Source organism: Alosa sapidissima, chromosome 3 (genome assembly GCF_018492685.1).
Source record: "Alosa sapidissima isolate fAloSap1 chromosome 3, fAloSap1.pri, whole genome shotgun sequence".
In the NCBI taxonomy this organism is placed as follows: domain Eukaryota; kingdom Metazoa; phylum Chordata; class Actinopteri; order Clupeiformes; family Clupeidae; genus Alosa; species Alosa sapidissima.
Genome location: NC_055959.1, coordinates 18,588,745 through 18,614,014, shown reverse-complemented (window position 1 = coordinate 18,614,014; position 25,270 = coordinate 18,588,745). Strand labels below are relative to the sequence as shown.

Here is a 25,270-nt window from a genome sequence, read left to right as displayed (position 1 = left end):
CCCCCATGCTGCCATGCTAGAGCCGACATGTGTGAAACTCCATATCTTACACTTACACATATCTATTTTTGTCTATAGAACAGTACTTACTGTAGTTCTAAATAATCTGTTGTAATGAATTTATATGGATACCACCATGCCACATACACACACACATACATGCACGGCACGCGCATGCACACACACACACACACACACACACACACACACACACACACACACACACACACACGTTAATTTAGTTAAGTCTGGATATTTACAGTATGAAAATAAAATCGCCACCTTTTCATACAAATCAAATATCAATAAAATGTTGCTTACAGTATCAGACGACCAGTCTAAGCATAATGTGAGTTCTGTTGTATCAGTAGGTCTAGCCTAGTGCTCTGGTCCATTTGTTAGTTATTGGGCTACAAATCCCCACCAGTGCTTATAACAAAGCCTGTAGTGCACATTACTAGGATATTACATGTCAGAAATTGCAATCATTACTGATAGCATTAACAAGGTTAAAGTTCATATTAGATTGAGAGAGAGACCGAGAGAGCCAGGATGAGAGAACTTTGGCTATGACAGGACGATTTGACAGATAACAAACTGCTGTGACTGGTCCAAAGTCCAGCCACACAGACAGTCACAGAACTGGACGGCACTCACCGGCATTGCTGCTGCTTTTTTACGAGGAGAACACAGCGACACTCCAAGCTCATATTCTAACATTGCGCACGAGTGTTTATGTGTCTGTCTGCCTGTGTGTGTGTGTGCTTGAACCAGAAGTAAAGATGGATATTTTGGAAACACATGCCTACGATAGCAGAAAGCGCAGAAACGCGGTGAGAATCTTGTCTCCTCCAGACACATATACAAACACACACACACACACACAACCAGTTGACATTAATCCATGTGCACTGAATTGAATTATTTGTCTCTTTCTGAGATCATACATGATTTCCCCCAAGAGATAGAAAAAAATGTATGGGATGAAGAGTCGTGATTGATGATTGAGGAACCTTGATGAATGTGTTCATGGGGGGCCCTATAGTACTCTATATATGCTAACAAGATGTTTCTGGTTATCATCAATCCTATATGGATTAAATGTATATGTGTGAGGATCTGTGTGTGTGTGTGTGTGTGTGTGTGTATGAATGAGTGTGAGGTTGTGTTAATGGGTGTGGCAGATTTCTCCATAGTTTACTACACGTCATCACAGATCAATGATACAAGGTCGATGCTCACTGCCGATACACTGACAGTACCCCTGCTCTTCCCTATCTCTCTCCTTGCTTTTTTCAGTCTTGCGTTCTGTTTCTTTCTCTCTTCCCCTTCTTCCTCTCCGCTGCCGCATACTTCTACCTGTGGCTGCCCGACCCCTCGCCATCGGTGGTGTCAGCCGCGGCGAAGTCAGCGCCGGTGATATGTCTGGCCCTGGTGGTGCTGACCAATAACGGCATGGGGAGCCTGCTGGGCGTGGCAGGAGGGCTGCTCTTCTCAGCGGGTGGAGACATCTGCCTTATCTGGCCTGAGCTCTTTCTCCACGGTAACCAGATACTAGAAGTACCAGTCAGACTGGCCATTAGAATTTGAATGTCAAACATGGATTTGGTGTAAAAACATTACGCTGCTGGAACATATTTTGTGGCTGTCTTTGTCTCTAGTTTCATCAAGCACACACACACACACACATGTATTGTAGTGTACAGTATTTATGTATATATGCAATGCCTAAACTATAGTATAAATATGTATACAATACTTGTGTGTGTGTGTACATACATGCCTATGTATTCACATATACAGTGTACATCTTCTCTAATCTACGCATGTCATGTCAACTCATTCTCATCAAGGTGTCAGTTTATAATACTTAATACTACTCTTTGCCTCTTTGCTTCAGGTATGGGCTCTTTTGCGGCAGCCCACCTGCTGTACTCCCTCTGCTTCCTCACGGAGCGTTACACCTACTTCTCCTCCTCCTCCACTTTCTTCTACGTCCTCTACCTTCTGCTGTGGCTGTTGGGGGGAGGTGTGTACATCCACCTGCTGCCATACCTGCAGAAGGTGCCGGACGCTGCCGTCCTCACCCCGGGTGTGGGGGTGTACGTGTTACTGATCGTCATCATGGCGACGCTCGCCCTTCGGACGCGCCGACCCTTGACTCTGCTGGGCAGCCTGGTCTTCATGGTGTCAGACATGTGCCTGGCATTGCAGCACTTCGGGGTCATACCGCCTCACGAGTACGGTCAACACGTTGTGATGGCGACCTACTACTTGGCACAGCTGCTGATTGCCGTGAGTGACGTGAGGGCAAAGGCGGACGAGAACGATGAATTCAAGAAATGGAAGAGGTCTTGAGTGCTGACCCTGCCATGTGTATACTGAGAATGTGTTTGTGTGTGTGTGTGTGTGTGTGTGTGTCTGTCCAAGTGCTTGAAAAGAAAAAGTCATGGTGACAAAATGAATGTTTTATCTGAATGGGCTTACATATTCATGTTGTAATGTACTGTAGTAAATGTTGACAAGTATCAGGGCCTAGCCTAAATCAGATGGCTAAGAAGCAAACTCCAACAATCAATTCAGTTCTTTCATTTTAATTGTATAACGAAAAAAAGGATCTGAAAACGACATTTAAAGCTGTGAAATGACACGTGGACAACTGTTTATGCCTTTTCAAAAATAAAACTGTACATCTTTTCATACAGGTACAAATCCATTGCTGATGAGTATGCGTGTGGGGTTGTGTTTATGTGTGTGTGTCTGTGTTTGTGAGTGGACATGAGCCTGTTGGAGCATTGGCTTGTATGAGGAGTGCACATGCATGTCTTTCACATGCATGAGGTCCTTAAGTGTATCTATGTGCAGAAAACAAAATGACATAATGTTCACCAGTAATTTGAATCATCATTTGAATTCTCTCGAGACAGTTTTTGACCCATTTCCTCCTTAAAGGCCCTTTAAAGCCTTTCACCAGCCCAACTCTGCAGCAGCCCCATCCTCTCCCTGGGTGGTGTGGTGCGGTTCAGGTCTGTCTGATGCTCAGTGCTGGTCAAGATCTATGCAGTGCCTCCTATCCTCCTGAGAGATAGCTGAAGTCCACTTCTACAAACAACACATGGGTCCTGGTCAGAGATGGTATGGGTTGAATCCAGACTGACCAACAGGCGCTCATTCATCGATCCATTCCGCTTTCATCTGGGCTTTGCACCTGGAAACAGACAGATCGCAACCGCTCACAGAACTCCAGCTCCTCCTGTAGAGAAAAGAGCAAAGGCTGAGCTTGCAATCCACCGGCAGAAACATTTGAGGCACTTGACCCAATATTTCACCACTGAACTAAACACTTAAAATGTAACAATATGAACAGCTAAAAGGGACCTTAACATCTAAATTGACCAGTGCATTAATGTGGCAGAAAGTTTGTCGTGTAAATGCAGTAGCAGTAATAGACCAAAGGTGAGGGAGAGTGTTCCTGAGATGATAGAGTACTGATCAACTGTGCGTATATTCAGAGAGATAAAGACTGATGGTGGGGGGGGGGGGATAAGGAGTGATGGGGGGGATAAGGAGTGATACAGGAGTGATGGTGGGGGGGGGGATAAGGAGTGGTACAGGAGTGATGGGGGGGGATAAGGAGTGATACAGGAGTGATGGTGGGGGGGATAAGGAGTGGTACAGGAGTGATGGTGGGGGGGGGATAAGGAGTGATACAGGAGTGATGGTGGGGGGGATAAGGAGTGATACAGGAGTGATGGTGGGGGGGGGGGATAAGGAGTGGTACAGGAGTGATGGTGGGGGGGAGATAAGGAGTGATACAGGAGTGATGGTGGGCAGGAGTGATGGTGGGGGGGGATAAGGAGTGATACAGGAGTGATGGTGGGGGGGATAAGGAGTGATGGGGGGATAAGGAGTGATACATGAGTGATGGTGGGGGGGGGATAAGGAGTGGTACATGAGTGATGGTGGGGGGGTGGATGAGGAGTGGTACAGGAGTGATGGTGGGGGGGGGGGTGGGGGTGAGGAGTGATACAGGAGTGATACATGAGGGGGGTGAGGAGTGATACAGGAGTGATGGTGGGGGTGAGGAGTGATACAGGAGTGATACATGAGGGGGTGAGGAGTGATATATGAGGGGGGTGAGGAGTGGTACATGAGGGGGGTGAGGAGTGGTACAGGAGTGATGGTGGGGGGGATGAGGAGTGATGGTGGGGGAGTGGTACCTGGCTCTCTTCTTTTCCCTGAAGCTTCTGGGCCCTCTGGGTCAGCAACTCCTCCAATCCAAGAGAGGACACCCTGCAGTCCTCCACACCCCTGTTGTCCTCAGCCAAGCTGAGTGAAGGCACATTTCAGTCAATACACACACAGACACACCTCTTATCAAAATATATTGTCCATTCTAGTACGGAAACCTTAAAAATGCTCTGAAAAAGACATGAGACTAGTGGACCACTTTTGGGATGGATAATTAGAGGAGAGAGCACACAAGCAGAAACACATGGAGGTAGTTTCAACTCTTACCAGCAGAGGGCTCCCAGCACATGCTCATGCATAGAACTGTGAGGAGAGCGGAGGACAGAGACCAACTGCACGACCATGCCCATAGAGAGCACAGTTTCTGCAAGAGCACACAGACACATCAGTCACGACAGACACTATAAAAACAACTTTATTTTCCATAACCTACTTTTTACTAGAAGCTACAGTATAATATTGTAAAGCCAAAAATATGCTTGAAAAATTCAATGACATTGCCTGTCCATGATAGTGAGTAACATGATGCAAATGCAATCTTTCCTTTGTCTATTTCAGTGAGTGGTCATACTGAGAATTCCCACAGTGTAAAATTCCATGACTTTTCCCTAACTTTCCAAAACAAAAACCCTGAATTTTCCTGACCTATAATGAATGGTATAATATAGGCTACTGACCAAAGATTTCAGAGTAGCTGTGTAATTAAAACAGTGTAATTTTTTACTCTTTTAGAGCGGAAGATGAATAAACAAGCATTGAATGAATGAGCAAAGTTGAGCCAACCACAACCATTCAAGCAAGCAGTAAAGCTAATAACCAGATATAGGCTACACCAATTCTGTGTGAAAATACATTTGTATTAATGTATTTTGGCAGGTAAATGATAAACTAATACAGCAAAATTCCCTGATATTCCATTACCTCCAGAAATATGATAAAATTCCCCAACTTTCCATGTCTGGATTAGACTTCCATGATATTCTAGAACCCTAAATGTCTCTTTTATACATTTATTCACTCGCTCACTGGCTTGCTCACACACACATCTTTCACCTCTGTGTTCTGGGTGGGCTGTGAGCAGGTTCAGAAGCAGGAAGGCTGATTTTGTCCTGAGCTTCTCGCTGTCTGACTGCATGCCTCTCATCAGCACAGAGAAGCCGTCATGTGACAGGAAGTCCTGGAGACCCACTTCCTGTTCCCGCACCAGACCTGAACGACATCACAGACATGTTCTAATTATTATCATCATCATCATCACCATCATCATCATCATCATCATCATCACTACACACTACCAAACCCAAAACACATGGGTGCAGGTGTGAGCTTATGCCCGACATGTGCTTTCAGTAATCATTATATTCAATTCTAATATGTTTGAGGGAGTGCATGGTGATGTAGTCTTCTATGACAGGGAACATTTCAATGCACCTATCCCAAACTACCACTGTCCAAGACTGATTTGTTCATCTGGCAAAGAAATATCACATTCCCTTAACCTTAACAGTGTCAACTCATCTTTACACACACATTTCTGTATTAGCAAGTAAGAGCAAACCATGAGGGGACATGAGCAAAAATAAATCTAAAGTTTAGTTTCATGTGCTCACTCGAAACTTTCATGTGCTCACCCGAAACTTTCATGTGCTCACCCAAAACTTGCATGTGCTCACCCAAAACTTGCATGTGCTCACTCGAAACTTGCATGTGCTCACCCAAAACTTGCATGTGCTCACCCAAAACTTGCATGTGCTCACTCGAAACTTTCATGTGCTCACTCGAAACTTTCATGTGCTCACTCAATGCTCCAGAAACAATAAACGAGTGTCATCCATGAGGTAAATACACAATCACTTTTCATGTTCTTTTCATGTATTCATGTGTTGTAGCTTAATTAGAGTAAAGCAGATAAAGGAATCCAATGCATTAATACATCCTCCAAAGTTTGATTTTTTTCCCCTCCTGCACAGAACGTATAAAGAAATAGTGCGTCTAGGTTCAAGTTCATGAGCTCGCAATCTTCAGGCTTCAGGCCTGGAGGAGGTTTCAAGCCCAAACACTGAACAGCACCTGCCATGTTATACTATTAGTAGCACTTTCAAGCCTTTGCATATGCTATTGGAATGCCTGAAACATCAGCAGGGCTCCACACTCACTCTTTTGCATTGGTTCCACTGGTGCGCCGAACTTTTTTATTTAGGTGCCCCAGCACAAAATTTAAGTGCACCCAAATGAGGAATTTCAAATACTGTGGCGATCCTAGACTCTGCCCGACCCTCCACACACACAGAAAATGATGGATTATGTCATATGTTTCCTTTTCATATTTTGGAAATCATAAACTTTATATGTGCGTGTGTGGAGAAAAGACACATAGGCTACGGGAAGCACTAGAACTATGCTTTGCGCACACCGACATGGAATACGTATCTTACTGCAAAACAACACTGTATCAATACTAATAAAATTAGGTATTGTGACGTTTCTAATTTCAGGTTATGGCGATACTTTTGTAGTGCGACACTAGTCAAAGGAGAACAAACGCTTAGTTCGTGGAGAGACAGCAAATGTGAGGAAGGTGTAAGTGCTCACCCTTATGACGTTAGGTGCACCAGGACAAATTTTAGTCGCACCATTAAAAATTTTGGTCAACCAAAGTGGTCGCACTCTAGAGCCCTGACCAGATTCTTGCATTTGTACTCTATGCAAATCCAACATAATTATACAACACACACACACACACACACACACACAACCCGAGGGAGATAAACAAATGGACTTACAAGAGACGGCATAGAGAGCTTTGACTCTAACAGTGGGGTTTGGGTCATGGTCGGTGAGATGTAGCAGTTTGTTTAGCGCTCCCTGGCTGAGGAGGTAGCACTGCACCTCGGGCATGTTCTGGGCACAGGAGGCGATGAGCTGAGCAGCACGCCAACGCACACCACTCTGAGGGTGGCACAGTAAGGAGGAGACACACGTTTGTAGGCCTCCTAGCTTCATCAGGTCTGTAAAAACACAAAAAAGAATCTGCTCAAATCTCTCTAAAATCACATTTACACAAGGTATTCTTTCACACAAACATACGTCACAGACCACTTGGAGGTGCAAACAATATCAGATTTTTGGTTGATCTGACCATCAACCTCGAAACAGGCACCGTACTTTGGATAGACAATAGCAATACATCATAGGAGTGATTAACGTCAAAAAATATAGACTGGAGTAAACATGACACCTCTGATATGTTTAGTGTTCTAAACACGTCAAATAGCCTGTTATAGTTACCAAATTGATAGCCAAGGAGCAAGAAGTGAACACACATGGATGGCTATAAAAACTGCACTTTCATTATACAACTAAACACGACAAAATACTTTTATAACCCTCGAGCCAGCTCCTTACTAAGTGATCTCAATGGCGATGCAGCATTTGTTTGCACCTCCAAACGCATGCCATACCTGGTTACCGCCCAAAAACGTGGGAACGAATCATCCTACACAATGTTGCTCACAAATATACATGTCCTAGTTTCATCATTCAAACATCATTCATTTTACCAATCCAAACCAATGCAACATGAAAGTGCCATGTCATTTTTGTTTACATAAACAAATATACCTCGAGCATTGTCCAGATTTTCACATAGTTCTGACAGCAGCTCCAAGGCTGATTCTTTCTGCTCCTCTTCATCATCCTCCTCCTCCTCCTCGCCATCCTCTTGATCCCTCTCTCTCTCCTGGTTCCCCTCTGTCCGAAGGACTTTCAAACACTCTTTCATCTGCTCCACCTCATCCAGCTGTCCTTTGCACACATCTGCCAGGGCTTCTCTCAACCATGTCTTTGTCTAAGAGGAGAAATAAATAAAGGGGTGGTTTGAGAAGTCCTAGTTTGAAAGACATTTGACCTATTTTCAGAAGTGTATTTCATTATCCTTCCTTCTTTCTCTAAGTTCTTTCTCTCACCTCATCAGACATGGGTTCTTGGGGAACGGGACCCTCCGAGGCAGAGCCAGCCTCGACTGCCAAACGCAGAACACCCTGGAGGTTCTGAGGATGCCTGCGTCTGTCACCGCCTTCAGCCATCACTACTTTGGGTTGACAAGAGCATCACAGGTTTTTAGAATAACTATATTTTCAAGCTTCAGTAGAATAAATATGACATATTTTGTCAATCTAGGCAGTCAACATAATCTTATGGTTAATAACATTTCCTCTCCGTACAACAAACTTGTAACAAGATCCATCAACATAGCTTGCATAATCGTTAACATTAGCTGAACAGATATGACGTATGAAGATACATTATTCAAGACAGAAGTGTGTGGCACAGACAGCCAAATTATGGAGTACATCTATTAACGAGCATCCGTAACAGCACGGGTAACGTTAACGTCAACATCTAATGGCCAAAGCACGGCTAAAAAGGCATAGGTACGTTAACGTTGGGTGTTAGCCAGCTACTTTAGCGTGTGAGTTAACCAATAAGAAAAACAACATTGTTCTTACCGAAACTTAAGGTGACTGTCTACTTTGTGCTTCTGGTGTCTGTATCGACTTCGGAATCTTCCACTGACAGCTGCTGCCTGTTAATACATCTATGCAGACAGCTCGTATTCTCCAGAATGTTCCAGAGTTTAGGGGACGGTGTGAGAAATGGTTGCCATACAGCGTGTGATGGCTTTCCGTACGAAGGCGTGTTCCAGAAGTCGCTGCATAATTGCGTATTAGTAACAGTGTCGTTGTAGCCGAAATAATGTGGCACATACAATCAGTAACTTCCCGCTCATGGTGCAATTGTATGGGAATCGCTCGGTGGTGCTGCAGAAAGAGCGCAATTACGGTCAGTGGTGGCGGAACTGTTGTCTCAATCCAATGACGATAGGTTAACTTCACTGCGCATGCGACGCCCTTGCTCGTCTAACAGTGTCCAAGATGGCTGCGCTCGTGGGCATCCGTGCTTGCTTGTCCGGTAAGTTTCATGACTTGATTCAGTACTGTCAAGGAATACATCTGAAAACGGTAAATACGTGCATGGACATTTATCTAGCCAAAAACTGTTTTGGTACTTGTCTCACTGACGCTGAATGTCCCCAATGCTACTCGTTCTTCTAGGAGCTACGTTAGCTAACAGTGATGTTCATGTTTGGTAAGGTCACGTTTGCTACGAACGATTAGCGAAAGATTTATCCAGGCCAGCGACCCTCGACAAAATCGACATCTTGAGCTGCATGTTACCATTAATAATTTGCTGTAATTCCGGACCCGGCATAAGGCATAAAAAAAATTCTTGGGTTCCGGTTTCCGACCGACCCTGTCAATTTATGTGCGACCCAAATTTATTTTATGAGCTTGGGGAAGAAATAACTCTAAATAGTCTAGGCTACATTAAATAAATCCACAAATAAAAGGCGAACTATAATTACATTAATTACCCCTTGCGTTATGTATAGGGATGAGCGTATTCTCTCTTTTACAAAGTAGCCTATGCACAGCTGTTCACGAAGACGATTGTTTAAGTCACTTACCAAGGCACTCGCAATTTTGTCCAAACACCGCAACTTTTTCGCAAAGGGGTTCGGGGGTTCCATGTTCCATATGTGTTGTGCATGCATTACTTGAAAAGAACTAGCTCCAGTTATGTATGAACAGTGAAGGTAACGATCTCTTGTGAAAAACGTGAACTTGAAGAAGTGAAAATTGAACAATATGAACTATGAATATTGAACAACTTGAAGCTACATCTATAAGTGTGAACATGCTTAACAAAATATGGGAACAAAACATGGGAACTAAACGTGCATTATGAATATAATCAGTGGGAGCCCTGCTTGTTTCCCTGCAACAAGAAGCTTCCATCTGGGGGTGATGGAAGACAGTGACACCCTCAGTGTGTTTGAAATGTCCAGTCGATTGCGCAATTTGTCTAGTTGCAGTCATTGCCGAAAACCCGGCCTCGCATAGATACGTGGTGGGAAACGTTTTCAGCGCTTTTACGGCTATCTCGGGATATTCTGCTTTGGTTTTGATCCAAAAACCTGCCAGAGAGGTTTCCTTATACACACTCTTAAGACCACCGTCATTTGCAATTTCGATCAACTGCTCTTCCTCCTGCGCTGACAAGTTAGGACTATTCGGGATATTGACAAATGGGTTGCGGACCCACTCATTGGTTTGCCGACCCACTCATTGGTTTGCCGTGGATCTTTAATGATGGGAAATAACGCTCAAACTCATTTGAGAGCGCAACAGGGTGATCGCGCACCAGCTGCGAGAGAAAGGGCCCTGCCTCAGTCTCTCCGAAAACCCCCACTACTTATCAAATACACCCCGGTCCACTCGTCGTCCCTACAAATCAAGCTTGGCTTTAAATGCAGCGACTTTATCTGCCAGTTTAAAGACAGTCGTCATTCTCCCCTGGAGTGACAGGTTGAGGTCATTAAGCAACCCGAATATGTCACACAGGTAAGCGAGTTTCTTTTTTTTTTTTTTTTTTTTTTTTTTTCTGTAAGAAATCTCTGCAGCGGCTCTCGCAACTCAAACACTCTGGCCAGTGACCTGCTAAAGATGCTTGTTTTTTGTTGCTCATTCTAGCAGTTTAGCTAACTTAGTGTGACACTACCGTTCGTCAAGAACTGATCAAGTGAAGTGAGCTGACCGGAGGCTGCGCAGCGCTGAAGTCAATATGTAAAAGTGTTGAAGGCGGGACAGACAGACGTAAGAAAATAGACCTTGCAAACATGCGTGCAATCAAACAACTGCATACAGGCCTATGCCATGTAAAAACGTGACATTATTGCGAATTAAATGTAGTTTAGTTTGCATGCATTTTTTTTAAACTCATGTCGTAGTCTACCGCCCGGTTAGGAATGTCCTGCGGCCCGGTACCTGGGGACCGCTGGGCTATGCAACCCATTGGCAAACGTTTACCTGGATATGTCCTTTTAGCTTATGTCATGTTTGCTAGCTTGTGGGCTTAGTTTGAGTAGTGCTACCAAAATCATAGAAATTAATAAAATTGCAAGACATTTACAGCACCTCTTCTATGATCCAAGAATGATTTCATTCGAGTTGTTTTTTTAACATTTATTATATTATATATATTACTAATGACATAGAAGACATTCCCAATTGCATCCACATATCGTAATGCACCATGCAAAAAGTGATTTACACTCGTAGCCGAACACAGTGAGATGCAAGCCTTCCAATCCACTCAGAAATGTAATTAGGCTACTCTCACGTCCTTAAAGGGGCAGGCAGTTTATTAGACGTACATCACCAATGTAATGACATTAAACAGAAGTGTAGTCAAATAGTTTACATCAATATGAAATTACTAGATACTTACTTGGCTATTAGTAATTCAGGCCACAGACTATGAATTATTAAAAAGATATGAACTTAATATGAATTACAAAATATATGAATGTATTGAAATATGACATGATGCCATCTCTTTAGGTGACTGTCTTTTTGGACAGTTCTACGAAAGGTTATACTGCTTTGTGAATTACCTCAGTCAAAGCATTTTCACAAATAAAGTAGGCCTACTTTGATTTTCTGTAATCCTTACTGTTTACCTTTGATTATCCTTTTTTAATAAGCATCAAGATTATCAGTGTGATTTTGGTCTTACTAACCTTAATTGCCCTAAATTTAAAAAAAAGAAAAATCGCAACTATTTTTGCAATTTTCACTCCCCCCCCCCCCCCCCCCCTAAAAACACCGCAACTTCCATCCAGGCATTTTAGGTCGAAACAGTCTCAAAAAACCTCGTGAAATCCTGGAGGGACTGATTTTCTACCTATCCCTTACTGCCACTGGGGGGAAAAAAATAAAAAATTCCCTACCGACCCATGGCCTCAACTGACAACCAACAGGAACCAAACCTTTTTTTTTTTTATGCCTAACATACAGTTGAGCTAAGACATGGTGTAATGTTATGTTAATGGCCCTGTCATACTCTTTGCATTACCATAAGTCTTTACGTTGACAGTGTTTAGGAATATAGATCCATGAATAATATTATGGAGTTTTGTAAATCTGATATTAGTACGTTCTAGACAGAAATATCTGCTAACATTATTGCTTGTTATAACATCATCTTGATTGACATCAGCGTCACTGCATCAAGATGATTGTGGGCGCAATTGTGACAGAATCTATTTGTATTTATCCAGTGGCTGCATATTGTTTGGCAAATAAACATGAGTCATAGAATTAAACATCATCATTTTGTTGTGAAACAGTAGCAAATTAACTCATCATGCCAAATATGAGCAAGTATGAGGTGGTGCTCACTGCTAGAAAGAGCTTTCGTGATGTTAATACTTTGCAAATGAGGATTACAAGTGGATTAAGGACGAAATGTCACATCATATGTCAAATAAAGATTTGTTGTGTCTAGCCCTCCAGCTCTCCTCGCCGGGTCTCCTACGCAGCTCCTACAAACTGGTGAGTGTGATGTTGTTATTCTGCGTTCCACAGGGGGCAGCAAAGTGCAGGTTTAATTTGACATCAGGCAGACAGATACGTTGTTTATTCCCAGGGAAATTGAGGCATCCAGTACCATACACATACAGAATAAGACAACGCTAACAACACTGAAAGGCTGGCAATCCAATTGTGAGATGATAGTCTATACACCAGCTTGTTCATCATAACCATCATCCATAATGTCCATCCTTATCATCCAGCAAATAATCCCTCTCTTTCCCTCCCTCTACCAGTGTGCAGTGCCTCTGTTACAGAGAGGTTTTGCTGCTGAGGCAAAGAAGGTTTTCTCCAGAGACAAACCCCATGTCAACATTGGAACCATTGGGCATGTGGACCATGGCAAGACCACACTGACTGCTGCCATCACTAAAGGTAGATCTGGAACTTAGTTCATTTTGGTCTTACACAGTTTAGATACTGCATAACTCCTCATGTTATGATGTGGATTTAGAGTTTGTTGTATTAGTACAAGTATTATCTTAATATTGGTATAAAGAGCAGTAAAGAAAAGTATGGATGTAACGCTCAACTCAGGATTTGGTATCATTCACAATTCTAAGTTCACAATACAATTTTCTCAGGATTGTTTCAAACAGAATAACCTGCAGACAAATTATGTCTGAAAAATATTCCTTTATTTATGGAAAGGAACACAAGGTATGAACTCGTTGTCAGCTAAGTATCCTAGTCCCATACACATTATGCAGCGCATTGAATGACCATTGTGTATGATAATGTGGTATATAAATAATTTTGAACTTTTAAATTAGAATATTCTTTTAACCAATCTGACACCCAATTTTAATTTTGTTGCCAATCGTCGGGATGTCTGTGTTTTATCACTCTGAACAACCAGCCAACCAACAACTGAACTTGTATCGAACAAGTGAAATCAAAAGCAGATTATGGCCTATTCTGTTTAAAAATTGCATCTCAATTCCTTGTTTATCTCAACCCGTTGTGATCATCACACATTTTTTCATCACACACGGCAACGTTTTTGAGTTTGGAAGCAACTCTGGGGTGCAAACACTCACTTTTGCTTTACCTATGATACTTCTGTCCTGCACCTGGCCTAAAGATAGATTGGATGTGCACACAATCACTCTACCAAACATACATGTGAGCATCATCATATTAAATTACATAGAGGACATCTTTGAACAGAACATGTTTGTGTTTATTGCTAACAGACACAATATTTGTTGTATATAATGCCATTCAAATCCCAAGTCCGTGCTCCTTTGTCAACCTATGTGTCTTGTCTTGAAAGATGTTAGGCTTACTTTTTTACCAAGTAATTCTAGGGTTAGTGGTTTTGTATGTTTAGATATTGTGAGTTACTCTGTGGTGATACAGAATCCAGATATGCTAGAACCATTGAACTGTCATAGTAAAGTTGCTTTGGAAATGTGTCCTGTGGGAAATAGTGCTGGCAGAGGCAGGCGGAGCTCGCTACAAGAAGTATGAGGACATTGATAATGCTCCTGAAGAGAAAGCCAGAGGAATCACCATCAATGCCTCACACGTGGAGTATACCACCTCCAACCGACACTACGCCCACACAGACTGTCCAGGCCACGCTGATTACGTCAAGGTAGGGATTATTCACACACTTCTGACCAATGCCGTGTCATCCTAAACAGGCCCCTAGAGTCAAGTAGATTACAGCGAGGAGACTGACAGATGGAAGCAGCCAGACAGAGAAAAATAAGGACATTCATGAATAAATTACCTACTTTAAAAGATCTATATAGTGCAGAGCATAATGGCTGAAATGCGTAGGTATGTTTTCACTGAAGACTTAAACTTTAACTTAAAGACTTTTTAAATGCATCACCCTCGAGTGATATTAAAGACTTTTTAAATGTATGACCCTCAAGGGCCTCTGGTTTTTACTATGTTACTACATTATGCTGCAAAGTATAACGTTAATGAAGAATTGAAGCACTCTCCCTCGGATTCCCCCATTTCAACTTTCTCTTTCCCGTTCTCTCTCTCTCTCTCTCTCTCTCTCTCTCTCTCGCTCTCGCTTTCTCTAGAACATGATCACGGGTACGGCACAGCTGGACGGCTGCATCCTGGTGGTGGCGGCAACCGATGGGCAGATGCCACAGACTCGCGAGCACCTGCTGCTGGCGCGTCAGATCGGTGTGGAGCACGTGGTGGTGTTCATCAACAAAGCCGACGCCGTGGACGACAAGGAGATGCTGGACCTGGTGGAGCTGGAGATCCGCGAGCTGCTCACTGAGTTCGGCTACGACGGCGAGAACACTCCTGTGGTCATCGGCTCGGCACTCTGTGCACTGGAGGTGTGTACGTGTGTGTGTGTGTGTGTGTGTGTGTGTGTTTGAGGAAGTGAAGGGATGAGTGACAGAAAACAGATATTAAGGAGGCGCTGAGGAAATTGTTGTAAGTGGGATTGAGCTGCTTATTGAGCTTAGTCATGATTTGGAAATAAATGTGTTGATTGAGGACCTAAACCTTAGTGTAAATAGTGGTGTGTGGCCTAAATAATTAGATCTGTGCAGAACATCTGTATTTGTGTGGGCGCCTGATTGAATATCTTTGTGTTTGTGTGTATGGGTGTTTGTAGAACAAGCAGCCTGAACTGGGTGTGGATGCAGTGATGAAGCTGTTGGAGATTGTAGATTCATATATCCCGCTGCCAAAGAGAGAGCTGGACAAACCATTCCTGCTTCCCATTGAAGGAGTCTACTCTATCCCAGGTCTGTTTTTGCACATACTTATGAGTGGGACCATCATCCGTGTATTTGACAGAGATGCAGTCTTTTTCAATCATAATAGCAACTTCTCTGTGATGTACAATGATGTAAATGACATATGTATACGTTCACATTTCCAGAGTTGAGTTTTTGTAACGTTATGTCTGTGTTTGCCTTTCTGCAGGTCGTGGTACTGTGGTCACAGGCACACTAGAGAGAGGGGTCATTAAGAAGGGTGACGAGTGTGAATTTGTGGGACACAACCGATCGGTCAAATCTGTGGTTACTGGTGAGTTCAGCAATATGCTTCACATCGTCTATGAAGTGCCTATAGTGCTGATTGCTAAATATGATGGTCAGTTAAATAAATAATTTATCTTATCTTACCCCCCCCCAGGCATAGAGATGTTCCATCAGTCCCTGGACAGGGCAGAGGCAGGTGACAATCTGGGGGCACTTGTCCGAGGCTTGAAGAGGGAGGACATAAGGAGAGGGATGGTGATGAGCAAACCTGGCGCTATCCAGCCACACCAGAAGATCAAGGCACAGGTGTGTGTGTGTGTGTGTGTGTGTGTGTGTGTGTGTGTGTGTTAGAGTGTGTTTTGCTTGTCGTCACTTTACTTATTATTTTGATTGAGGTGAGATCTCCAATTTGTGACCTTGATCTCAACCTAATCGGTAAGACAATGTAGACGTCACTTAGGCCAGTGAACTGATTTAATGTGATGAGAAGTATTTCTATCATGACAGAATTATTTATGTGATTATTTGTGACCCAATCTAACAACCCGATCTTGAATGAGTCACAAGTCGTATATTCTAATTTTGAGATACAGGCTTATTACTTCAAAAAACATTGAAAATATGGATTTTTTTCTGTTTTTGGTGTTATATGAAAGAAGAGGCATTCAAAATTAATTTCCCTACGTTTGATAGTCAAGACAAGTACGTCAAGTGACAAAAAATGAAATTCAAGTGGGCAAATCCAACCTGCCTGGAACCTGTAATATGACTTCGACCAGGATATCATTTTCAAGCTTTCTGTGTCCTCTGTCCATTGATGCCAAACTCTCAATTTTGGGTCACTGACTTATTTTGCCAGATAGGATCACATTTATACTTATTTGGACAGAATACATTTCTGTCACAGTATGTGCATGTGAGCGCCATTGTTGGGTACTGAAAAGTGTTTTAGGACTTGTTTAATGTATGCTAGCCTTGTGTCTTCACTAGTGTTCCTGTCTTAGATGTGTAACGAGTGTCTTTCTGTGTTACACACTGATGGTAAGGAGATGACTCTTCTACGTTTTTGGTGATTTTAGGTGTATGTGCTGAGTAAGGAGGAGGGTGGAAGACACAAGCCGTTTGTCACAAACTTCATACCAGTGATGTTCTCTCTCACATGGGACATGGCATGTCGGGTCGCCTTACCTAGTGGCAAGGTATTGTGTGTGTGTGTGTGTGGCAAGCAGGCTAATGCTCATTAGTCACTTGTCCCTCATACTGATTCACTCAATTCCCCCCACCTGTCTGTGTGTGTGTTCAGGAGATGGTGATGCCAGGCGAGGACACCTCGCTGACCTTGACCCTGCGGCAGCCCATGGTGCTGGAGAAAGGCCAGAGGTTCACGCTACGAGACGGAAACAAAACCATCGGAACGGGCCTGGTGACTGACATCATGCCACTTTCAGAGGAAGACCTGCCCAACTGGGGCTGAAAGAGCACTGAGGGGGGTGGGGGGTGGGGGTCTTAGAGTATAGGGGGCATTAATGGATGTGGCCTGGGATGGGGGGGGGGGGGGGGGGGCTGCTATGGGATTGGCTAGCTCAAAGACAAGCTCGCAAAAAACAGAAATATAAACTTACAAATCCTTATCTGCAGCAACTGCTTGATTCATGTTATGAAATCCGTCTCATCTTTTTTGTTAGGGAAGGGGAGTGGAAGGCTGTGGTCAATGTGATAAACATGTATTTAATATACATTTTGGTCTGAGGTCTAATTCTTCAGTTCTTATCTGCATCTGCATGATGCTCTTGTAATGTCTGTGCGTGCGTGCGTGCCTGTGTGCGAGCGCGTCAGTGTGTGTTTGGGGATGTGCGTCACATTACCAGTGTGTGAGTCAAACATACTATCTGTCCTCTGGCATAGGCTCATAAAGACACTGGATGTGCCAATTAAGAGTGAAAATGTGGTGTGAATGTTTGGCAGCTTGATTACAGCATGTGGTCAAATGACTAGATCTCTTTAGCTGGCATGTCCAAACAAATGGCCCTGAATATCACATGTGAGAGTGAAAATCTGCATTTTATTACTGAACTAAATAAAAATTATCTACATGCTGTTACATTAACTACAAAGATACACTATGGGCATTTTACACAATCAGCGGGAACAATACGAGAGTCTACCAAGACGTAACGTGTTCAACTGCGTCTGCTTTTTCTCTCTGGTCACGCCACAAATGGAGAAACTTTTGAGCCATTCAGCATGTATATGCTGAAACCACCCAAACCTCTTCCTGTCTTCGTACTTTTGAGAGTATTATAGGAATGCGTGTGCCAATTCAATTGTCAGGTAAATAAGTGGGACACAGAATGTGCACAGCATTTCCTGTTTCTCACACATTTTTATTTTTTTAAATGCAACTCCTGAATTGCTTATAAGCAGTAAACCATGCAATTCAAATCTGAGTCCTTCTGTTGATAACTGTTATTCTTATTCTGTCTCATTCTGAGGCTCCACTGGAACAGATCTCCCCTCAATTCATCACCATGGATCTGACAAATAGAACATGCATGTTAGTTTAGCTCTTAAGGCAACTCCAGACTCGCATGAGGGGACCCTTGGCAGCCAAGATATATAACTCATGAATTTGCAGTCCATGTTAGGGTCAGGGTAGGTGAGATATCAGTGCTGTTGTACCCTGAAAGAGTCTTAACATTAATTGAAATACTGCTGATCTACCTCATTCTTTGCCATGCAACTCAGTATGTAATATTTCAGCTTCTCACTATGTTAAAGTAAACATGATATTACACTTTTAAAACCAAAAAGTGAAACAGTAAATTCATGTGTTCTTATGACTTCATATCCAAAAACATTTTCTTCAGGACCTTTAGGGGAAAGCTCAATTGAGTGCTTAGTTAGCTGTGCATACACTTAATGTGGGATCCTCTGAGTAGCCTCTGGCCTCTAAACCAAGAACCAAGTGTTTAGGCTTCAGTTGCCATGGTGCAGACATCATAAACCTAAATATGCTTTTCACATTAATGGCCTATACTACTCACCACCATAGATTAAGATGTATATATCCACAGCTAAAAACTTACAGAATGCTGACCTCTGCAATACCTTTAATCCCACTCTCAATCCTCTATGGGTGCCATAAGATTGTCTTCCGTGGTCATATAGGAATTTTCTAGAACAGTTGAAGTTGAGGGTTTTCAGAAAACATAGCCTAGTGTTACACATTTATTTCTGATTGGCCCCTGCAGGTAACAGACAAATGCACCTCTATACATACCAGTGTAGTAATCCCCGCTGTCCTGAGGGTAGCTCATCAGTCCGGAACAATGCCCCTGATCTGTGTCAGGATTTATGTAATCTGGAGATAAAAGATAATAGAACATAAAGAGTATGTTGGTGTTTATGTGAGCGAGGTTTGCATGCCCTCTGAACCCACCCGAGATACAGTGCTGCTGTTTCAACTCAGCACAGTACAATACAATAGTATATGACGTGCTATGTACACCATGGAACAGTATTATAGCTATTAAATCATTTGTTCTAATTACCATCACTGTCTTCTTGATGAACTGCAAAATGTTGGTCCATGTTTTCATATGAATCTAAAAACAAAACAGTCCAATCAAAGTAGACTGAGGTTGACTGACAACAAAGATCAGTTAGAGACAAGGCATCTCCACACACATACACGCACAGTCCTTCACACACACACACACACACCAGTGTCAGTCTGTTCCTGTGAATGTAGTCTTCCCTGCCACTGCTGTTTCTCTGCATCAGGATCCAGGTAATCATCTGTGGGGGAAAAATTGACAATAATATTGTGTGTGTGTGTGTGTGTGTGTGTGTGTGTGTGTGTCTTCCTCACCATCCTCCTCCAGGCCATTGTTTTGTCTTTTGCGAGGTTGAGCATATAGTCCTTCCATGTTCTCATAAGATTCTCCTTCTGAGAAAAGGACAGAATGGGAGACATGAGTGCATCTTCAAAAGATAGTTAATCTCAATTATCACCTTTGCAGTCTAAGTGCTGAAATTTGGCAGAAAGTTTCGGGACACTCCACTGACCACTCACGCTCATTTACGGATCTCTAAACCCAGCTGTCTAGCGCCACCAACGGGTCAAAATTTGGCTGAAAATTGAACCGCTGGGTCTAAAGTTATGAAATTCGTCGCACTGATTCAGGACTGTCCAATGATCACTCTCACTAATTTACTGAACTCTATGTCCAACACTCTAGTGCCACCAATGGGTCGAACCTGTAATGCATTCACGCATGTGACCATTAAACAGTGCGTCCGATTTTCACAAACAAGGCACTGAATCCCTGGACCGACCTGAGTTCAATGACTCCTATTACGTCACTTTCCGCCATATTGGACCTTCGCCATATTGGATTTAGTCCAAACTCTATGAAAAGTTTCAGCGGTCACAAATTTCATCCGATTTTTACGGAACTTGGCAGAGATGATCTTCTGCCCGAGCCGCACAAAAGATACTGGTCAAATTTTTCAATTTCATTTTTGTTTGCCCGTGACAGCCAATCAAATATGGCAATTAAGCCGCCAAACAGGAAGTGGACTAACATCTCCGTGACGCTTTGAGTTAACATAACAAAACTCGATACCATTAGTCAGGACACTGTCCCAATCACTCACAGCAATTTTTATGCATATACATTGAACACTCTAGCGCCACCACCAGTTCAACGCTAGACATGCGTTCATGCGCGTGATCCTTGACTCTTTTGTCTGATTTTCACAATTAAGGTAGCGTCTGAATCCTTGGACCATCCCGAGTTCATTGACCTCTATTCCGTTTTTTTTTACAAATTTCATCCGATTTTCACGGAACTTGGCGGAGACGCCGCACATACGATACTTATCAGATTTTTAAATTTCAAGTTTATTTGCCCGTGACAGCGAATCAAATATGGCGATGAAGCCACCAAACAGGAAGTGAGCTCTTGTCTTAGCAAGGCTTTGATATATGAAGTCCAAACTTGGCAAGGGGACTTGTTAACGGATTGTGATGACACACTAGGAAATTGGAATTATTTGGCCTCTATAGGGGGCGCTGCAATACAGGAAGTGAGCTCATATCTCACTTCCTGTATTGATGTACAAACTTCAAACTTGGTATAAGGACTTGGTACATGATTGTGAGGACGCACTAGGAAATTGGCATCATTTGGCCTCTATAGGGGGTGCTGCAATACAGGAAGTGAGCTGCTATCTTAGCAACGCTTTGATGTATGAAGTCCAAAGTTGGTATAGGGACTTGGTACCTGATTGTGAGGACGCACTAGGAAATTGGCATCATTTGGCCTCTATAGGGGGCACTGCAATACAGGAAGTGAGCTTGTATCTCAGCAGCGCTTTGATGTATGAAGTCCAAACTTGGGACAGGGACAAAGTAGCTGATTGTGAGGACATGCAAGGAAAGTGGTCTCATTTGGCCTCTAGGGGTGCTGTAATAAAGAAAGTGACCTCCCGTCTCAGCAACTCGTTGGTGTATGAAGTCCAGGGACATGGTAGCTGATTGTGAGGACGCACAAGGACATTGGTGTAATTTGGCCTCTAGGGGCAGTGTAACAAAGTAAATGAGCTTATTTCTCAGCCATTCTTTATCCAATTGCAATCAAACTTGCTGTGAGTGCTTGCTCATGCCATGGGCTGCCATAGCCATCCCTGCTATAGCGCACTGCTAGGCCTCCGCATTGCTGCTTGCAGCTATATTTATTATTATTATTATTATTATTATTATTATCATTGTTATTTAAATCTCTAAGTGACTTGCTGTTTACCTGTGAGAGTGTCTGGTAGATTGAGAGAATTTGGATTCTGAGCAAACATCTCTGCTGCATCATCTTCACCATCAGGGATAACATAGTCTTCAGGAAGAGGGCAGAAGCACAGAGTGTGAGTTGTGATGCTTGTATCACACTATAGCTTATACAAACTCTCCACATACATACACAGGGATGGGCAAAAATACATCAAAATGTATTTCAAGTGTATCAAAATAAACTGCAAAAAACGCCATGTATCAAAATAAAATACATTTTGAAAATACTAAAAATACCCTTTAAAGGGAGCATGACATTTTTGTACACACACACAAACACACACACACACACACCAGTACACAGATATTACCCACCATCATCTTCTTGTACATAGAAACACACTCCCTCCTGGTTGCTATAAATAGCTGCCAGTACATTTTCATATGACTGGGTATCAGCTGAAGAAAACACACACACATGCACAAACATTTATTTTTATGCATAGATATTTCTGTTGGTATGACTGGATTCAATTCAAAGAGATAATACATAAACTGAAATTGTAGGATTACCTTTGGTCAAATAAGTATGTCCCATATCATCACTGGAAATGCATGCAAACAATTCAAGCACACATTCACACACAATAATTAGTTTTTTTGTGGTACATCATGACTATTACAATGTGAGAATAATTTAGGCTACATACATACATACATACATACATACATATACATACATACATACATACATACATACATGCATTCAATGGATTTTTTTTTTTACTTTTTTGTTTGCTTAACAGAAGAACATCCTTTCATGCCCCTGTGGTGATATCCACCTGTCCTTCTCTCTGTAAGAAGAGGAAGAGGAAACAGAGTTGAGTGTGTGTGTGTGTGTGTGTGTGTGTGTGTGTGTGTGCGTGTGTGTGTGTGTGTGAATGCGTGCGTGCAATGTGATGGCAAAGTTTCTTTCCTCTTGTGCATGTTAATATCTTGTAAAAGTTTACTCACTGTGGGTTTTGACGACCAAAAGAAACAAAACAATTCCTATTAGAAAAGCAAGACCAGGGAGAGTGTACAACAACCAGTCTGGCCTGGGTCCTACACACACACACACACACACACAGAGAGAGACACACAAAGAAGAGAGTATAAAGAAGAAAAGACAGACACAAGAGCACAAACAAATAAGTTGATACCTTCAAAATAGTGGTTTTTAAATGAAAATAGTGGTAAGAAAAATACTGGTGGATAATACCAATGTTGCTTCTCAGTTGCCATGTTATAGGGCTGGTCACGTCAGATGTCCTGTTTTGTAGGCTGAGGTAGTCTACAGCCGATAAATAAATGCACACATTAATAGACTTTTAAATGATCCTGAATGCAGATTATCTCTGGACAAACAGTTAGTCATCAAAAATGATTACCGGTAAGCTCTGTTGCTCTCCTATCTCCCTCTGAACTGTATTATGTGTTCAGATAATTGATTGGTATAAAAGTTTGCAAAACTGAGAATATTTTTTAAAAAGCTTGACTTGTTGCACCCCTCATTTTGTCCCAGAGTTCTCACCTGTGTCCGGGTTTGCTGTTGTGTTCCCTGGTGAATGATCTTGAGAGCCCATGATCTTCTGATCAGTGTCTAAGTTACTTTAACCTTGAATTAACTTAATTTTAGATGTCTTTGGAGCTCTGACCGATACACCCTTACACGTGCAGACAGCAAACAACTGCAGACCAGTCAGTATATCGAAAGAGACAAAGTGACAGATGGCTTCATCGTTACAGCTGAATGGGCAGGACAGAGATGGTGGTGGAGGGAGGAGAGAAAGAAAAACAAGCTCAAAAGCAGAAGTGAGAGCCAAGTGGGACCAAAGACACAGCTTCATCCATTTATGCATCTACTATTTACTCACACAAAATCACACACACACACACACACACACACACACACACACACACACACACACACACACACACACATACATTCAGAATATTTTTCATTTTTCATTGACAATCATGCTTTGCCACAGTAATTAATGAAATACCTAGGAACAAAACAATATTATAAAACCATATAATATTTATTGAAATTTATTCAGTATGGTATAATAAATAACACACTTCCAGGATATTCATATCACCTCACAAAAGCATTACAGTAGGCAAAACTAATATATACACTTATTTAGATAATCTAAATTACTCATGACAACTTCCATTGTAAAGTAAGTGCACTAGTGCTTGTTTTAAATGCACCACACACATTGATAAAGATTACAGTAATGCTGACTATGCCTTTCTGGTGTGCACTCAAAATATCATATTTGCTGTGCTGTGCTGTAAAGTATTTGTGGGTTAAATGAGGTTAGTTCAATCGAGGTGAAAACTCAGCAGTTCAAACATAATCTTACATCAGCTGTTTTAGTATACCAGCATAACTCTATACAGAGGATTGACTCAATTTACAGAACAATAAAGCTAAAAATGTTCAAACAATAGCACTATACATAATATGTCTAGTCATTGTCAACATGTCCCACTGAATACTTGGCCATATTATTCTATGGCAATGATTACCATGCATTACAATAGGTGAACCTACAAAAATATTAACAAGTTTACACTAAACAAATATTGACATAGACACCATGCATTCCCAACTTCTTTGTAATGTGAACCATCTTGACTTGAGACACATTTAAAGGCCGATTCATATGATATGATTCATATGATGCTGACAGTAAGTATTTTTTACAAGGAATAGTGGCTCTTGTGCTTCATTTATTGCAAGTCACCATCCACCGTCAGCTCTGCAGCAATGTATTTTAACATGTTTTATATTTCAGACAGCCAATGGTGTTCAGCACGAACACTCACACTGGGAGATTACGGGATACTGTACGTGGATCCAGTAGCAACGCCGGAGCTTGGAAGAGCCTTGGCAACGCCACCGAAGAAGCGTCACGTGAACGGATCGATTAGGCTTGCAGTACATTCCCTTTGGTACAGAGCATGAATATTTGCGAGTGCAACGTCCTTCTTTGATGTAACGTGGCCAGAAGCGCACCCCGAGGTCCTTCCAGACTGGCAAGACGGGGCAATACGTGTGTGCCCAGAGCCACCTGCGGAATTTCTGACGGTTTATTTTGTTTATTTTGAGACGTTGGCCGTACATGCGGTCATTCAAGTTCAGCTTTCTCAGTTCACGCGGCATGTGTCCAGTGAGACTGATGCGTGAATGTTTTAGGGATAGATTTCCATGAGTCGGTGGACCGATAGACATTCGAGTGGAATCAAAACTGTCTCCAAGTTTGCCTTTCAGGTTTGGCACAGAGAGATCTTCCTCAGAGGGTTCCCCATCGCGGTTTAAGTCCTCCTTCAGATCCAGCACGGGCAGGTGATCACTGGGAGATGGACGCACCCGCAGAAGATACTGGGACACTCCAAAGCGCGCAGTAAAAGACATAAGCGTGAGCGCAATATAAACTCTCATGTTGTCAATCCCAAAGCAGATGAAACATAAAAAGCGAAATACATGCAGACTGAGCAAAACCAACAATTCTGGTATTTTAAAAATAGTTTGTATAACTTATCAGGTCTTTGCGCCCTGCAACCTACTACCTCTCTGAATTACGGTTATTGGAAAGACACTTTTAAGAGCTAGCCACGGCCACACCTTACGTAATGTAGAAAACCTAATATCAACTCTTTAATGAAGTCTTTCAACACCTAAAGAAATGTCAAAACATATTGAATGAAGC

The 25,270-nt window shown here is 42.4% G+C and overlaps 5 protein-coding genes across 9 annotated transcripts; 2 read left to right on the top strand and 3 right to left on the bottom strand.

Annotated features, from left to right (window-relative positions):
• Positions 1-635: 635 nt before the first annotated feature.
• tmem86b (transmembrane protein 86B) lies at positions 636-2,721 on the top strand. The gene is made up of 3 exons (XM_042084967.1): positions 636-833; positions 1,300-1,543; positions 1,901-2,721. The coding sequence occupies exons 1-3, from the start codon at positions 783-785 to the stop codon at positions 2,356-2,358; spliced, it is 753 nt and encodes a 250-aa protein (XP_041940901.1). The 5' UTR covers positions 636-782; the 3' UTR covers positions 2,359-2,721.
• Positions 2,579-9,089, bottom strand: hspbp1 (HSPA (heat shock 70kDa) binding protein, cytoplasmic cochaperone 1). 2 transcript variants are annotated; one of them, XM_042084957.1, is made up of 8 exons: positions 8,760-9,089; positions 8,217-8,341; positions 7,873-8,098; positions 7,035-7,259; positions 5,305-5,460; positions 4,519-4,615; positions 4,221-4,329; positions 2,579-3,253 (listed from the first exon to the last, which is right to left on the bottom strand). In XM_042084957.1, the coding sequence occupies exons 2-8, from the start codon at positions 8,334-8,336 to the stop codon at positions 3,173-3,175; spliced, it is 1,014 nt and encodes a 337-aa protein (XP_041940891.1). In that variant the 5' UTR covers positions 8,337-8,341; positions 8,760-9,089; the 3' UTR covers positions 2,579-3,172. The 2 variants fall into 2 exon arrangements, with proteins under 2 accessions (XP_041940891.1, XP_041940892.1); XM_042084958.1 differs by having other exon boundaries at positions 8,217-8,338.
• A 37-nt stretch (positions 9,090-9,126) lies between these two features.
• On the top strand, positions 9,127-17,454 carry tufm (Tu translation elongation factor, mitochondrial). Its single transcript, XM_042084956.1, has 10 exons — positions 9,127-9,222; positions 12,661-12,707; positions 12,983-13,121; positions 14,180-14,346; positions 14,792-15,061; positions 15,346-15,478; positions 15,660-15,764; positions 15,873-16,024; positions 16,798-16,917; positions 17,022-17,454. Exons 1-10 carry the CDS (start codon positions 9,186-9,188, stop codon positions 17,190-17,192), a joined length of 1,341 nt encoding a protein of 446 aa, XP_041940890.1. The 5' UTR covers positions 9,127-9,185; the 3' UTR covers positions 17,193-17,454.
• A 627-nt stretch (positions 17,455-18,081) lies between these two features.
• On the bottom strand, positions 18,082-23,273 carry LOC121704600. Of its 4 annotated transcripts, none has more exons than XM_042084961.1 (13): positions 23,080-23,273; positions 22,768-22,839; positions 22,521-22,610; positions 22,294-22,360; positions 22,080-22,111; positions 21,882-21,965; positions 21,526-21,612; positions 19,590-19,667; positions 19,442-19,516; positions 19,270-19,323; positions 18,999-19,079; positions 18,805-18,893; positions 18,082-18,252 (listed from the first exon to the last, which is right to left on the bottom strand). In XM_042084961.1, the coding sequence occupies exons 1-12, from the start codon at positions 23,129-23,131 to the stop codon at positions 18,841-18,843; spliced, it is 825 nt and encodes a 274-aa protein (XP_041940895.1). In that variant the 5' UTR covers positions 23,132-23,273; the 3' UTR covers positions 18,082-18,252; positions 18,805-18,840. The 4 variants fall into 4 exon arrangements, with proteins under 4 accessions (XP_041940895.1, XP_041940896.1, XP_041940897.1 ...); XM_042084962.1 differs by having other exon boundaries at positions 18,816-18,893; XM_042084963.1 differs by having other exon boundaries at positions 18,827-18,893.
• A 778-nt stretch (positions 23,274-24,051) lies between these two features.
• nog5 (noggin 5) lies at positions 24,052-25,045 on the bottom strand. Its single transcript, XM_042085072.1, has one exon. The coding sequence runs from the start codon at positions 25,000-25,002 to the stop codon at positions 24,370-24,372; it is 633 nt and encodes a 210-aa protein (XP_041941006.1). The 5' UTR covers positions 25,003-25,045; the 3' UTR covers positions 24,052-24,369.
• Positions 25,046-25,270: the final 225 nt, after the last annotated feature.